Source organism: Ovis aries, chromosome 9 (genome assembly GCF_016772045.2).
Source record: "Ovis aries strain OAR_USU_Benz2616 breed Rambouillet chromosome 9, ARS-UI_Ramb_v3.0, whole genome shotgun sequence".
Classification (NCBI taxonomy): domain Eukaryota; kingdom Metazoa; phylum Chordata; class Mammalia; order Artiodactyla; family Bovidae; genus Ovis; species Ovis aries.
This window is the reverse complement of record NC_056062.1, coordinates 68,085,982-68,102,993: the sequence shown is the minus strand read 5'-3', so window position 1 is coordinate 68,102,993 and position 17,012 is coordinate 68,085,982. Positions and strand designations below refer to the sequence as shown.

Below are 17,012 nucleotides of genomic sequence, written 5' to 3'. Positions count from 1 at the left end.
AGCTACTGTGTATAAATAAGACAGTGAATGTGAATATCCAGTTTTGCCAAAACCATGTACTGAAGAAACTGTCCTTTCCCCTTTGTATATTTTTGGCTCTTTTGTTGTAAATTAGTTGACCATATATGGGTGGGCTTATTTCTGGGCTTTTTAGTCTGTTTCATTGATCTTTGTTTCTGTTTTTATGCCAACATGATACTATTATGATTACCACAGCTTTTTAACACAGTTTGAAATCAGGGAGCATGATGCCTCCACCTGACCTGTTTGTCATAATTCATTATTGACCAGGGAATTTTTGCACAAACTAACACCTGTGGCCAGTGATTTTTATTTTAGCTGACCAAAAAGTAATTTTGTTATTTCACCAACACTTTTGGGGTTATTACATTCAACAGTTACACCTGACACCTGTAAAGTTTTCTAATTTTTGTAAAATGTCTTTAATCTACTCTTCTACGAAAGCAGAGAAGCACTCTCCAACACTGTGAGAGTGTTTTCACTTTACGTATCAGAATCAATCACTAAAGTTTTTTGTGATTTTGTTGGTCTAATGTTCACACTGTCTGAATCAGAACTATATTGTGAAGAGCTTTCACCTTCTGAAATACTAGTATGTATGCTGCTCGGACAAAGTATCTGCATAAAATTCACTTAAAATTCTTCACACAAAATTTTGCATTGTGTCAATTCTGAGAATTTTACGTTTATACTGTATACAAGACTGGAACAAAAACCTAACGGAGCAAAATGTGACTGTATAATGAACCCTTGATCAATTTTAAGCTCTAACAACTTTGCACAATAATCTCTAAATCACTAATCACTAAATCTCTAAATCACTCTCTAAAACCACATTAGTACATCTCCAGTCAATGATGTGTTGAGTGCTTTGGCTTTTTGCGGTTCTATATAAATTTCAGGTTGGCTCTATTTTTGTGAAAAATCCCATTAGAACTTTAATAGGGATTGAATTAAAGCTATAGATTGCTTTGAGTAGCAACTGCTTCTAATCCACAAGCATCCAATACCTTTGTATTTATTTGTGTCTTCATCAATTTTGTTCATTAATGTCTTACAGTTTCCAGTGTACACGTCTTTCATCTCCTTAGCTAAATTTATTTGTAATATTTTTTTTAACACAATTGTAAGTGAGATTATCTTATTTCTCTGATAGTTTGTTATCAGTGTACAGAAACTCAACAGATTTTTGTATACTGATTTTTCTATCTCCACCTCCAACTTTACCTAAGTCATTGGATTTAAGTGTTTTTTTGGTGGAGTCTTTATCATAGCATCTGTAGACAGTAACAGTTTTACTTCTTCCTTTCCAACTTGGATGCCTTTTCTTTTACCTAATTGCTATGGGTAGGATTTCCAATATTATGTTGAATAAAAGTGTTAAGAGTAGGCATCCTTGTCTTATTCCTGACTGTAGCAGAAAAAAAATTTTTTACCATCAAGTATGATGTTAGCTGTAGGCTTGTCAAATATATGGCCTTTATTATGTTGAGGTATGTTCCCTCTAAACCCACTTTATTGAGAATTTTTATCATAAATGGATGTTGAAATTTGTCAAATGCTTTTTCTGTTCCTATTAACTGTATAATTTTTATCCTTCATTAAATTAAAGTGGTGGATCACATTGATAAGCAGATACTGAATCATCCTGACATCTCTGGAATAAATCCCACTTGATGTATTGCTGAATTTGGTTTGCTAGTATTTTATTAAGGATTTTTGTATCTATGTTCACCATGGATACTGGCCTCTAAGTTTCTTTATTTGTGGTATCCTGGTATAGTTCTCGTATCAGGGTAGTGCTGGCCATCTCAAATGAGTTTAGATGGGTTCCCTCCTCTTCTACTTTTTGGAAGAATTTGGGTAGAATTAATTCTTTAAATGTTCACCAGAATTCATCAGTGAAGTCATCTGGTCCTGGTCTTTTGTTGGGAGGTTTTGGATAACACTCTACTAGTAAATTAGTCTGTTCAGATTTTCTATTTCCTCATGATTCAGTCTTGGTAGGTTATATGTTTTTAGGAATTTATACATTTTCTATGTTACAAAGTTGTTGGTGTTATGAATTGTTCATAGTAGTCTCTTATGATCCTTTTCTTTGGTTAATTTCTTGACTTCATTATCCTCTTTCTGACCCTTTCCACTGCCAACTCAAATTTTGTCTGTTCTTGTATGGGTTCCATCCCTGGTTAAACGTCTTTCAAATACAACAAGCTTCACAAATCTCCCACCTACTTTTTCACTCAAAGAGAAACTTCACCTAGAAATCACTAGACTTTTTGTTTTTAACTTAACACTGTATTATTCTTAGCACTGAGAATATGTTTTCATACACAGCTAGCTGATGCCTACTAAACATGTTGATATAATGAACACTGTTAAATGACTCCATATGAAAAACACAAAATTATTTTATTACTATCATAAATAGTATATAAAATTCCCATTTATAATTTATAGTAAAATCAGTAAAACACAAGGTACTACATTCATAGCACTTGTATATACTTCATTTAAATACTAAAACATTGTTTAAATTTGTTTAATTTGAGTTTAAATGTGGAATTCTTGAAACATTTTGAGAACACATGGCTTGGAATCACTGCTCTAAACCTATTACTCTCAACATAGACCAATATGCACAAATATTTAGGATGAATAATCCTGATAGGTTTCAATTCAACATTAATCACGTTAAAAATAACATATACAAAGGGAAGAAAATTGATTACCATATGGAAATTTGCATATATTTATATATATAGTCATATGGTTAAGCACCACATTAATCTGCCTTTTTCTTAAATTTAAGAGTGTTTATGATCTTCGAGGTAAATTTTAAAGAAAACTTAAATCTGTCACATAACAAAAGCTTTTAATAGTTCACTATCTAAATAATCTTTTGTTTCACTAAATTTTACAGTGATACTAAAAAGTTCTGGAAATATCACCAGTTTATTTTTTGGTCCAGCCATATATTCCGCTGCCCGCCCCCCCCCCCGTTCATGATCTCATGGTGCTTGATAGCAATCTGTCTCTTTCCTGGTATTAAAAGCACTATCAGGACTCCACTGTCACTACCAGTTCTTAGGCCTTTCCCAAACTTTGTATCAAGTATCCCAATACTTCTCTCCAGGAAAATGCATTCTGACAAAGTGTTGAAACATGAATGTAATCCCCATCTTTTTCCTCTCTTTCTGTCTCTCAAACTTATTTTTCCTTTTTTCACTAAAATTTAATCCAGCCAAACACTTGTCTAGATAGGCAAGGAACAAATGTTTCCGATCTTATATCTCTTTTCTTTACTGTCTCATACTAAAATCTCAATTTTCCTATTATAAAAGTTAATTTGACACTTAATGTAAGAAGCATACAAAAATGGTATAAAAGTCAACAATTTCCCAGGTAAATGCACACCAAAAAAAAATCCAAGAAAATAATGTAAGAAACTAAAATTCATGGCAAGACATATTTAATGTATAAATAGGATTACTTTTTAAACTGTAGAACTACAGGGAGAACTACAAGGATAAATTATGATTTGTATGGTAAACTGTTATAGTAATGGCTTCCAGTGAATCATTCCACCTGCTATCTGTACCCTTGTATGCTCACCTCTCACACTGACTCTAGACTTGGCTACTTGCTTTGTTCAACTGAAGATGAGCAAATACGATGCAAGCACAGGCTTGATAAACTCTTGAACATTAGGGAATTGCTCTCTTGTAATGTTTTCTCTGTTATGGGAAAAAACACAGTCTAGCTTATTGGAGAAGGAGAGGCCATGCAGAACAGAGACAGTCAAATCACTGAACAATGAAAAATTACAAAATATCCTGTTTTAAACCACTAGAGTTTTGGAGTGGTTTATTATATAGCAATGGGTAAGAGCTATACTTTATAGATAGAACCTATCATCTCTATCTATTCTGTGGAAGACCAAGTGGATTTATGAAAGTTAAAGCTATACTTATTTTGAAAAAACACCTCAGGTCTCTTCAGCAAACTTTAACAATATTAGACCTGCTGTACCTGTTATATATCCCCCTCTACTCCAGCTATTCGGTCCATTTAAAATTACAAGAATCAACATGTGAACTATTATCCTATTGGTATAGAAGTAGAAACTATATCAGCAAACAGAGTACATGATAAATATTTTTGTTTAAACAATGAACTGTACATCTTTCATATAAAAGATGAGATTCTAGTCTGTTTTTAAAAATTATACTTGCTAACATTATCATTTTTTACAGAAGCTGTCTTCTCTAAATTTGCAGCTTCATTCCATAGCTTTTATAGACCCATAAATTGCAAATATATTTCCAATATCCTTAAAAAAATTCATACAAGGTAATTTTATTTAACACAGTAAAACTTAACAGATTATAGCAAAACTGTTCAGCCTTCCAGCTACCACTGAATACTTTGGCAGTACAGAGAAGCCAACGTGTTAGAGGAATTAATTTTCTGTATTTACCTTTATTAAAAAGAGGTTTTTGGTAGTGAGGACAAATAATCTCTCATTTGTTGCTTGAAAGCCTAAAATAGGATCATTGGTTTCTAGGCTTGCTACTTGCTGCTTAGCAACCTGCCCTACTTGCCTGCCTTCCTTCCTATTGTAAAGTACAGTAGACATGGGCGTGGGCTGACGGTAGATGAAAACTCGTCGAAGGCACTCGCAAAGGGCTGCATAGGAGTAATTTGGAGCACAGGCAAAAAATTTTTTGTCTCTCTTCGATGCTTGGACATAGCCTGCCAAGAAATATGAGACAAAAAAAGAAAAACTATATATTAAACAGAAGGGAAAAAATGGTAATTTAACATTTACTATTTCATTAATTTTATTACAAATTGAAATGACTAAAAATCTACACCACAGATATTCAACAACAGTTACATTCTGAACCATTAATGACTAGCCACAATTAATCTTTCCCAAATGGTGCAAAAACAAAGCACTAATTCCTAAGAACAAGTGTTTCATTCATCTCTTCAAGAAAAGTACAACATGGTTCCCATATAATTTCCAGAAATAATTAAAACAAAAAAATCTAACACATTAAATACATGCCAAAATATCTTTAAAAGACAATTTAACAACTGAGTACATCAATCACAGAGATGGCATTATGGTACCTTTTTTTTTTTCTTACCAAATAAATGGGAAAATGTTTAGAGGATGTTATTACAAAGTTATTTCAGGAGTGTGTGCATAATGCATTCTCAGTTTGTATATTATTGGTGGTATTTTTATAATCAACACCAACACTGTAACAGGATTTGTTGTACTTCACCTCTCAGAAGTAGAGCTTTCAGATCAAAACAAAATCAAAGAGAAAATTCAAATATTTAATTTTAAAATTCCATTAGGACAACCTTTGAAAACTAATCTTTGAAAAAACAATCTTTTCAAAATTTATCTTTAGAGCTTAAAAGGGCTTTTATATTCTAAGGTATAAATCGGCAATTTTCAGGTTGGTATATGATTACTGAATGAATGTTAAAACCTGAGAGAGGGCATATAACATTAATATAAATTGAGACCTCATCAAACAATGAATGACCAGAGGAACCATGAGCACAGGCAGATGAATGAAGGTTTTTTAAAAATTAGGCAGGGCTTGAGAGTCCCTTGGACTGCAAGGAGATGCAACCAGTCCATTCTGAAGGAGATCAGCCCTGGGATTTCTTTGGAAGGAATGATGCTAAAGCTGAAACTCCAGTACTTTGCCACCTCATGCAAAGAGTAGACTCATTGGAAAAGACTCTGATGCTGGGAGGGATTGGGGGCAGGAGCAGAAGGGGACGACAGAGGATGAGATGGCTGGATGGCATCACTGACTCGATGGATTGAGTCTGAGTGATAGACAGGGAGGCCTGGCGTGCTACAATTCATGGGGTTGCAAAGAGTCGGACACAACTGAGCAACTGAACTGAGGATGAAAAAGTAGAAGGATACAGACACCTATTTGAGACCCTAGAATTAACTCTCCAGGCTAATCTTGCCAAATTAATGTATATAACATCTCAAGACTACATATCTAATATAATGTTGATTTAACTCAAGCATAATAGAATTCCACTAAACTAGGATTTAGGGATACAAAAGAAGGATCTGAAAATTAAGGTAAAGCTTTCCTCTTACTTAAAATAAAAAATCAGGAATTTTAGTAGAAAGGCTAGAAATTATTCAATCAAACTATTTCAGGTCATAAAAATCCATTTGGAGTCTAAATTAACCACTTTAACAGTCTATATTACTAACTATAAGGGACAATCGAAAAAATATCTTCTATAATTAGGGTTGTGCATATATAGCAATCAAAATGCATAGTTTTACTTCCTGCTGGCAGTTTAAAATAACCTTTTGATAAAGCAATAGCTGTGGTTAATTCATATAAAAAATTTCTCCCACACAATACTAATGTATTTTGACATCAAATCAATTATTGCATAAGTCTACAATTATGTAGTTCAAAATGTTTCAAGCCCTACCAGTATTTCCCTTTTATCCTACAGAATAAATTTCATTTCTGCATCACCATTTTCCCTAAGTGTTTGTATTATAATGGCTCTGTTTCACACTTAAGTTCCATGAAAGATGTCTCCTAATGTGCTTTTTAACCTTAGAGCAATTCTATGATTACTGAAGACTACTCTCAAGAAACCTGAATACAAGTTCCATGTAGGGTACTGCCAAGCCCCTTGTTCATATTCTAATACTCTGTAGCTTAGCTGGAATAAGCAAGTAATTTATCAGAATGATTCAAGTGGTTAGATAAACACTCTGATTTCTACTTTGTGCTGATCTTCTGCACAAACATAAGAACAAATTAGTCCTGTTCCAAAAGTACTAACATTCATCAACTATGTACAAGCAACCAAATTATAGCACAAGTCAATCCAACTGTAATTAGGACAGCTCAAATTTAAACAAACCAAAAAAAGAAACTTAGAAAAAAAAAAAAAAAGACTAATTTTTGATATAACGTCAAAGGTTGTCAAAGAGCTTGCTTATACCTAAAGCATTGAAGGTTGCAATATGCTCCCACATATCATCTTGTTTGCTGGAGTGTGGCTGCCAGAGCAAGGCATCAACATCATGGCGCAAACAGAAGCAGGGCATTTCTTTAGGATCCACTATGACAGAGAAAAGGTACTGGTTGCTTCCAAGATTCACCTAAAATTAAAGGTGACCAAAAAAAAAAAAAATTTATTCAACAACAAATTATTGTAATTAATAATAATGATGACAACTGACACACAGAACTACATGTCAGCAACTGTTCTAAACTTTTTTCATACCTAATTACCTCTTCATAATGCCCCTGGGAGAAATGTGCTAATGTTAGGTCTGTCTTCAAGCTGAGGACAGTTAACTTGCCCATGACATTGAATCCAGAGTCCATGTTCTTAACCACTGCACTATAATCTACTATTTCTTAACTGTTAGTAACTCATTTAAAACATAGTATAAGCAGAATATATTTTAAGCCACAATGCAAATGTTAAGTTTACAAATGCTAACTTGCAATAATAACTACCAAGAATGATAGCTACTATGATTTATTAGCACATTCTATATGTCCAGGCATATTATAAACATTAACCTCAATAACCCACAAGGCTGTTACTCTCTTTATAGATGCTTGAGTTACCTGAGAACCCACAATGCTGGGGGTCAAATTTCAGATCTGTTTATAAGTTATTAACTTCATACTGTCTATTTATAGTAAAATGTAAAGAATGTTTATTATGTTAAAAATTTTATGGCAATATTGATGGTTAAAGGAATTCATTTTAATACAAACTCATCAGGTTGAGACTCATAATTGAATTCCATCCATAGGAATACTTTTCTTAATGGAAAGAAGTTACAGTGATTTTTTTATTACAAATACTGTTTACTAGAATTAAAAATGCCTAAATAACAGAAATCACACCAAATGTAGGAAACATAAAACACACAGAGTGCTTATTAATACTGAATTGTTTCCATGGGTTTTAGAGCAGACTAGAGAACAAAACGTTGGGTTAAAATGCATTCAGCAGGGAAAGCCGTACAGTAGCTCTCCACCAGTCTATTGGTCACAGGAGAATCCAGAGACACCAGCCCAATCTGTGTTGCCCCAGCAATGCCAGGGGATAGGGCTTTTGGGAGGGGCCAGTGCTTGTTTTCTACAGAAGGGGGACAGGCACACAGGATTCACAGACTATTTCTTCTCTTTGCGTCCCTTTGCTCCTGAGAATCATAGCTAAGTGAGGTCTACTTTCAAAATCACTGCCAACTAACTGGCCTTTTATGTTACATTTTATCATGTTTTACTGTCAAATTCCATTTTTCTATAGTTTCAACTGTATTTCTATTGCCTTCAGTTTTATAGCTTTCTATGAAACATACGTTTCAGCAAATAGTTTGAGGATCTGTCCGGCCAAAAGTGACCAAATTATCCTTTATATAAGATCTGGATCCTTTAAATATACTCAAAACCAAGTATCCAGGAGTTTTTAAACCAAATTATAATAAACTAGTCTGATAATTTACTGTGAGACAAAACATTCCTTTTAAATGAAATGATTTAGACTTCTATCTTTATGTAGTAAGAGACTGTGATAGTCTCAATATTCAAGTCTAGCCTTCCTATTCATTTTAAAGTCCAGTAATCCATACAGCTAAATAAAAAAGTTAACACCATTTAAGATGTATGATACTTATTAGATTGTCAGTGGCCACGTTAGGAAAAGAAACTTATAATTCCATTCAAAAGAATGGAATATAAGAGTAGAGAAAGGAATTGCATATAAACACCGCTTTTAAGGTAACACCTAAAAAGCGTTTCCATTTTTCTCATGGTCGTTATTGGAATCTCCTGATAATTATTTATATCTTTTACTACCTTTTCTTGCCTCACTGCAATAGCTCAAGTTCAAGCGTGACACTGATGAGGAGTAAGGAGGGCAAATACCCTGTCCTGTTACCAATCTTAGGGGAAAACAGTCTTTTTTTTTTTTTTTAAATCATGAAGTACGATGTTAAATCTAGGTTTTTCTAGAAGGCAATTACCTTCAACTCCTAGTTTGCTAAAAATTTAATGGATGCTAAGTTTTGTCAATTCTTTTTCTGCATCTACTAGAATGGTCAAATAGTTTTCTTCTTTAGTCTGATGATAGGCTTATTTAGATTGATATCTGAATGCTGATGAATCAGCCTTGAATTCCCTAAGTAATACCTGGTCATGCTTTATTACCCTTTTTACTTATGGTTGGATTTCATTTACTAATGTTTTACTGAGGACTTCTGCACCTATATTCATGAGGGGTACTGGTTGGTTTTTTCCAGTTTTCTTTTCTTGCCATGTCTTTGCTATAAAGGGGTAATACTGGCCTCATAAAACAAGTTGAGAAGGGTTTCTTCCTCTTTTATTTTCTGGAAGTTTGTACAGAATTGGTATTTTTTCATTTGGTATAACATACCAGTAAAGTAATCTAGGTCTGGAGATTTGTCAGAAGGTTCCTAGTAGTAAATTCAATCTCTTTAACAGATATAACTAATAAGGCTTTCTATTTCTTTTTAAGTGAACTGAGGTAATGCTTGTTTTTCAAGAAATTAGCTTCACTTAAATTGTCAAATATATGAAAACAGTTATTCATAATATCCCATTATTACACATTAGTGTCTTTGGACTTGTACTGATGTGTCCATTTTTATTCCTGATATAGTAATCTGTGTTGTCTTTTTCCTGGGCTACTATACCAACTATTTTATCTATTTTGATCTTATCAAAGGATCAGGTTATGATTTCACTGGTTTTATTATTTTTGGTTTTCAGTTTCACTGATTTCTACTCTTTGTAAGTTTCTTTTCTCTTACTTAATTTAGATTTGGTTTGCTTGTCTCCTAGTTCAAGATGGAAGCTTCAACTAGGAAAAGACTTATTATTCTCATTTAATTCTGTTATGGTCAGAGAACACACTGTTTGATTCTTAGTCTTTTAAATTTCTTGACATTTTATTGCCTAGAATATGGTCCATTTTGGTAAGTGGGATTTCAACTAGATGTATGTTACACTGTTAGATTATTGCCCCATAGTTCTCGGATGCTGCTATTTTGTTTGTTTTTTTAATCCCACCCCACTTCCACCCTCTTTCATTTCAGTTCTAATTTTTTCTATCGTTAAGTTTACTAGTTTTTTCCTGCTCATATATATATTCGACCTTTTCAGTGGTGCTGCCTCATCTTCAGTGGTAGAAGAATCCTAGTAGTCTACTCTTGATTTCCTGCCCCTACCCAGACATAGGGATGGTGTTTTAAAAATTATTTTTATTTTCCCCCAGCTGCAGTGGGTATTCTTCTGAGCCCTTAAGATGCTAAGATTTGATGTTCTTCCCTCATCTGCTTAAGGCTTTTGCTACTTGCTTTCCTGCTATCTTCCCCTGTCCCCAGTCTTGCTCATCAGGCTCTGGTCAAGGTCCATAAAGAGGATCTGTGAATCCGATGGGTTCTATACTTCTTCCTAGCTCCTCCTAGGCCTTTAGAGGTTTGTTGAATTCTTCTTACCCACTTACACGGTAAACCTTTCTTCTTCCCATATTCAGATGAATCAGCTTTCCTATACAATCTCTTCTTGGTGATACCTGTTTTTCCTTCATGTCAAACTCGTTGGTTGCCATGTAACCTCAGATCTCTGATAAATTTTTTTAAAGTGATGATTTTACAGATTATCCACACTTTTCTTGTTGTTACATTCAGAATGACATTCTTTCTAGGTTCCTACACCCCAGACTGAATTGGAAGTCTCCTGCTTACTGTTTTAAACTTGCCTAAAAAGCAAACCACTTTCAATGAGCAGACTAGTAATAGTTCAACATCCACAAAAGGTTCCCTATACCCAAGAAGGTAAACCGTAGGATCTCACACCTAGGCTTCTCCGAACATAATCAAGGGTAGATAATTAACTAAAAGGAAACCATCTTTTATCCAATGATTTAAGAAATGGTTAGATGTGTTTTGTGTTTGGATAGGTGCATCTCATACTGAATAACAGCTGGCCAAAAACAATATATTCTTTTGTTAATTCTAAAGGCCAAAAATGTAAACAACACATTCATACAGCTAGCAAAGAAGAGAAGCAGAAATCATAACATGAAGTATAAAGTAACAGGTATGAGCAGGAGAAGCAAATAAGATGATGATGTGATAATAACAGCACAGTACAATAGAGCAAGGGACACTTGATTCTCAAGACACACAGAATACCTTGTCATCAGAATTGTGTTCTATTTTCCTAAACAAAATTTCACTTCTCTTTTAGGTCTAACTTGCAAAGGCATTTGTTTACAGAATGATCATCTATTTCTCTGAGATCTAAAGAGATTGTTTCCACTATTCCATGTAGTCTCCACATATGTTCCCAATAAATATCTATGACTTGAGATAATGAGAGGTCTTCTCTGCTCCTTGTAACCTCTAAAAGCCTAGACTAAAGGATTTTGTCCAAAATAAAAGGAAATCAAAATCAGATTACAAACTGGAGCAAACTAATTTTGCTAATAAGTTAATTAAGTGAATGAAAATGAAGTGCAAAAGTGTAAAGGTACAATGAAAATTACATGCACTTTTATATGATGCTACAGAAACAAAAAAGTATAAGTAGAAAATGTCTGAAGAACAACAAAGACATTAATTTGAAGCAGCAGGGAAATAACACATTAATCGGGCATGGGCAATAACCTGTAAGAATCAAGAACAAGATGTCCAATTCAAAGGGAACAATCTGCAACCTACAATACTTAGCAAAGATTATCATTTAAAATAGGAGTGAGAGTGAATTTCTCAGAGAAACAAAACTAAAAGAGTACAGCAATACTAAAGCTATCCTAAAAGAAATACTGAAAGGTCTTCTCTAAATAGAAAAGAAGCAAGAAGATATAAGAAACAGGAAATCACAACTGGAAAGTAAACCACTTAAGCCAGAACAAAGATCAAAAAGGAAAAAGCATGTATTTGTGAAAGTGATTATAAACACAAGGAGGAGCAAAAGCATAAACAAAGATGTAAAAGATATCAAAATGATAAAATGTGGGTAGGCAAAGTAAGGAAATGCATGGACAAACCTTTTTTTTTTAAGAACATGTTTGAACCCACTGTCTAAAGCAATGGGAAATTATAGGAAGCAGTTTACATACTTGAAAAACAGGGTAACCACATATAAACATATAACAGATTCACAAAAACCAAAAAACAGAACTACAACCATAAAATGAAAACATCAAATTGTTAGGAAAGCACACTGATTGAAACCACCCACCCTGGCCAGGCACCATAGTAACTATTTGCATGAGTTGTTTTATGACAGGAGATCCTGATAAGGAATATGGAACCAACCGGAAGAGTTCGGGAAAGGTCTAAAGGAGATACCGCATGTCCGTCCACTTCCCAGAATCCCTCTCGCTAGCATCCATCTTGGCTGAGCGATGCGTGCACCACCAGGAAAGACCCTGAATTAGAATGATTCGCCAAAGACCAACCGGAAACTAATCCCATCACCATAAAACCTGAGGCTGTGAGCTACAGGGCAGAGCAGTTCTCCTGAGTTCCCTTACCCTACTGCTCTCCACCCAGGTGCCCTTTCCCAATAAAATCTCTTGCTTTGTCAGCACATGTGTCTCTTCTGACAATTCATTTCCCAGTGTTAGACAAGAGCCCAGTTTCGGGCCCTGGAAGGGGTCCGCCTTTCTACAACAAAATCACTAAAAGGAAAAAGGAAAGAAAAAAGAAACATAGAATCAACTGGAAAACAAAGTTTAAAATGGCAATAAATACACAGCATTCAGTGGACTGAATGCTCCAATCAAAAGACACAGAATGGTAGACTGGGTTAGAAAACAAGAGCTTACATCATGCTGCATACAGAAGACCCACTTTAGGGCAAAAGAAAAGGAATGAAAGTGAGAGGAGAGAAAAAGATATTTCATACAAATAAAAATGACAGGAAAGCAGGGGTTGCAATACTTATATCAAGCAAAACAAATTTTAACGCCTCTACTAGCTTTGTTTGTTCACAGTAATGCTTCTTAAGGCCTACTTGACTTCACATTCCAGGATGTCTAGCTCTAGATAAGTGATCACATCATTGTGGCTATCTGTTTTGTATAGTTCTTCTGTGTGTTCTTGCCACTTCTTCTTAACATCTTCTGCTTCTGTTAGATCCATATCGTTTTTGTCCTTTATTGTTCCCATCTTTGCATGAAATGTTCCCTTCGTATCTGTAATTTTCTTGAAGAGATCTGAAGTCTTTCCCATTCTATTGTTTTCCTGTTTCTTTGCACTGATCACTAAGGAAGGCTTTCTTATCGCTCCTTGTTATTCTGCATTCAGATGCTTATATCTTTCCTTTTCTCCTTTGTCTTTCACTTCTCTTCTTTTCTCAGCTATCTGTAAGGCCTCCTCAGACAACCATTTTGCTTTTCACATTTCTTTTTCTTGGGGATGGTCCTGATCTCTGCCTCCTGTACAATGTCATGAACCTCTGTCCATAGTCCTTCAGGCACTCTATCAGATCTAATCTCTTGAATCTATTTGTCACTTTCAGCGTATAATTGTAAGGGATTTGATTTAGGTCATACCTGAACGATCTAGTGGTTTTCCCTACTTTCCTCAATTTAAGTCTGAATTTGGCAATTTTAAAGATATTACATCCAGAATATTTTTAAGATATTATATCCAAAAAATACAGAATACACATTCTTTTCAAGTAGACATGGAACATTCTCCAGAACTACCCATATACTAGGGTACAAAACTCAACAAATTTATGAGTATAAAAATTATCTCAAGCATCTTTGCTGACCACAATGGCATGAAAGTAGAAATCAACCACAGGAAAACAAATGAGGGAAAAAAAATTACATGGAGACTGAACAATATACTACTAAAAAAGCCATGGGTCAATGAGGAAATTAAAAAGGCAATAAATACCTTGAGACAAATGACAGTCAAAACACAACTATGCAAAATCTATGGGATACAGCAAAAGCAGTTATTAGAACAGTTCTTAGATATAGGCCTTCCTAAAAATACAAGAAATATCTCAAATAAACCACCTAATTTACCACCTAAAAGAATCAGAAAAAGAACAGACAAAACAAAGTCAGCAGAAGGAAGTAAATAATAAAGATCAGAGAGGAAATAAAAATCAATAAAACCAAGAGTTGGTTCTTTGAAAGAGTAAACAAAACTGGACAACTTCTGGCTAGGTTCACCAAGAAGAAATGAGAGAGAACCCACATAAAATAAGAAATTAAAGAGGAGAAATATCAACTGATACTGCAGAAAGACAAAAAACAAACAAAAGAATACTATGAACAATTACATGTCAACAAATTTGACAACCTAGAAGAAATGGACATTTTCTAGAAATGTACAGCCCACCAAAACTCAATCAAAAAGAAATAGGCAATTTGCACAGACCAATCACTAAAGTGAAATACAATCTGTACTAAAGAAACTTTCTACAAACAAAAGTCTAGGACCAGACGGCTTCACAGGCAAATTCTACCAAAAGAACTTCTACTAATCCTTCTCAAACTCTTCTAAGAAACTGAAGAGGAGGGAACACTCTCAGAGACATTCTATGAAGTCATCATCATGCTGACACCAAAACCAGACAGAGATACCATTAAAAAAGAAAATTACAGACCAGTATCTCTGATATAGATGCAAAAGTTCTCAACAAAATACTAGCAAACAGAAACCAACAACACATAAAAAAAATCACACACCACACCACAACTAAGTGGGATTCATACCAAGTTCACAAGGATGGCTCAACATTCACAAATCAATCAACGTGATATCAACCACATCATCAAAAAATGACACAAAAACCACATGGTCGTCTCATTAGAAAAGAGGAAAAGAAAGGCAGGAAAAGAAAAGCATTTGACAAAATTCAACATCCATTTATGATAAAAACTCTTGCCAAAGTGGGTATAGACGGAATATATCTTAACATAATAAAAGCTATTTATGGCAAACCCATAGGTAATATAATACTTAACAGTGAAAAGCTGAAAGCTTTCAGCTTAAATATGTAACAAGACAAAGATACCCACTCTCACCATTTCTATTCTATTTACTCTTGGAATGCTTAGCCACAGCAGTCAGACAAGAAAGAGAAATAAAAGGTATCTAAATTGGAAGAGGTAAAACTGTTACTATATGCAGATCACATGGTACTATATAGAGAAAGCCCTAAAGATTCTATACAAAAAATTACTAGAACTGATAAATGAATTCAGCAAGGTAGCAGGACATAAGATTAACATACAAAAATTGGTTGCATTTCTTTGCACCAACAATGAAATATCAGGAAGAGAAAATTTTTAAAAATATCTTTTAAAATCACAACCCCAAAATAAAAGACTTAGGAAAAAGCCTCACTAAGGAGGTGAAAGACTTATACCCTGAAAATTATAAAACATTAATAAAGGAAACTGAAGATGATTCAAAGAAACAGATGCATCTTGCTCTTGGATTAGAAAAATTAATATTGTTAAAGTGGCCATACTTCTCAAAGCAGTCTACAGATTTAGTGCCATCCCCATCAAATTACCCATGACATTTTCCACAGAACTATAACAAATAAACTAAAATTTATATGAAATCATAAAAGCCCCAGTAATTGCCAAAGCAATACTGAGGAAAAAGAACAAAGCAGGAGACATAACCCTTCCAGGCTTCAGACAATACAAGAAAACTATAGTGATCAAAACAGTGTGATACTGGCAGAAACAGAGATCTCCAGATCAATGAAACAGAATAAAGAACCCAGAAATAAACCCATATCCATAAGGTCAATTAATCTGCTACAAAAGTGGTAAGACTATAAAACAGGAGAAAGACAATCTCTTCAGCAAGTGGTGCTGGAAAAGTTAGACAGCTGTGAATCAATGAAGCTACAACACACCCTAACACTATGTACAAAAATAAACTCAAAATGGTTTAAAGACTTTAAGACAAGATACCATAAAACTTCTAGAAGAGATCATAGGCAAAACATTCTCTAACATAAATTGTACCCATATTTTCTTAGGTCAGTCTCCCTAAGCAGAAGAAATAACAGTGGAAATAAACAAATGGAACCCTCCAAGCTTTGCCCAGCAAAGGAAACCATAAACAAAAGACAACCCACAGAATGAGAGAAATTATTTTCAAACAATACAACCAACAAGCACTTAATTTCCAAAATATATAAGCATCTCGTACAACTGAACAACAACAAAAGACAAAGAACCCAAAAGAAAAATTGGAAGAACACCTAAACAGACATTTCTCCGAAGAAGAAATACAGATAGCCAATAGACACATGAAAAGATGCTCAACATAACTATTCAGTTCAGTTCAGTTCAGTCGCTCAGTCGTGTCCGACTCTTTGCAACCCCATGAATCGCAGCACGCCAGGCCTCCCTGTCCATCACCAACTCCCAGAGTTCACTCAGACTCGCGTCCATCGAGTCAGTGATGCCATCCAGCCATCTCATCCTCTGTCATCCCCTTCTTCTCCTGCCCCCAATCCCTCCCAGCATCAAAGTCTTTTCCAATGAGTCAACCCTTCGCATGAGGTGGCCAAAGTACTGGAGTTTCAGCTTTAGCATCATTCCTTCCAAAGAAATCCCAGGGTTGATTTCCTTCAGAATGGACTGGTTGGATCTCCTTGCAGTCCAAGGGACTCTCAAGAGTCTTCTCCAGAGAATGCAAATCAAAACTATGAGGTACCATCCCATGCCAGTCAGAATAACCAACATTAAAAAGGGTACAAAAACACATGCCAGAGAGGATGTGGAGCAAAGCGAGCCCTGCCACAACGCTGGTGGGGATGTAAGTTGGTGCAGCCACTACGGGAAACAGTATAGTGGTTCCTCAGAAAACTAAAACTAGAACTAAGAGGCGCTCTAGCAGGCCTACTCCTGGGCATATATCCAGACAA

The 17,012-nt window shown here is 34.8% G+C and overlaps 1 protein-coding gene and 1 long non-coding RNA gene across 4 annotated transcripts in view; one reads left to right on the top strand and one right to left on the bottom strand.

Moving 5' to 3' along the window:
- LOC121820349 (uncharacterized) overlaps nt 1–17,012 on the top strand; it is a 151,650-nt gene that overhangs the window by 111,997 nt on the left and 22,641 nt on the right. The window contains exon 4 of one of the 2 annotated variants that reach the window (XR_009594984.1): nt 12,381–17,012. This exon is cut by the window's right edge and continues 22,641 nt beyond it. This is a non-coding gene — a long non-coding RNA (uncharacterized LOC121820349). Of the gene's footprint in view, nt 1–11,336 lie in introns of both variants that reach the window. The other variant, XR_006060855.2, reaches the window with a different exon arrangement.
- Nucleotides 2,415–17,012, bottom strand: part of NUDCD1 (NudC domain containing 1) — a 91,739-nt gene continuing 77,141 nt past the window's right edge. For both annotated transcript variants that reach the window (XM_004011783.5, XM_012183961.4), the window contains 2 exons: nt 7,045–7,204; nt 2,415–4,776 (listed from right to left, as the gene is read on the bottom strand). In XM_004011783.5, coding sequence (XP_004011832.2) covers nt 4,484–4,776; nt 7,045–7,204 — 453 coding nt within the window. In that variant the 3' untranslated portion in view covers nt 2,415–4,483. The remainder of the gene's footprint in view (nt 4,777–7,044; nt 7,205–17,012) is intronic.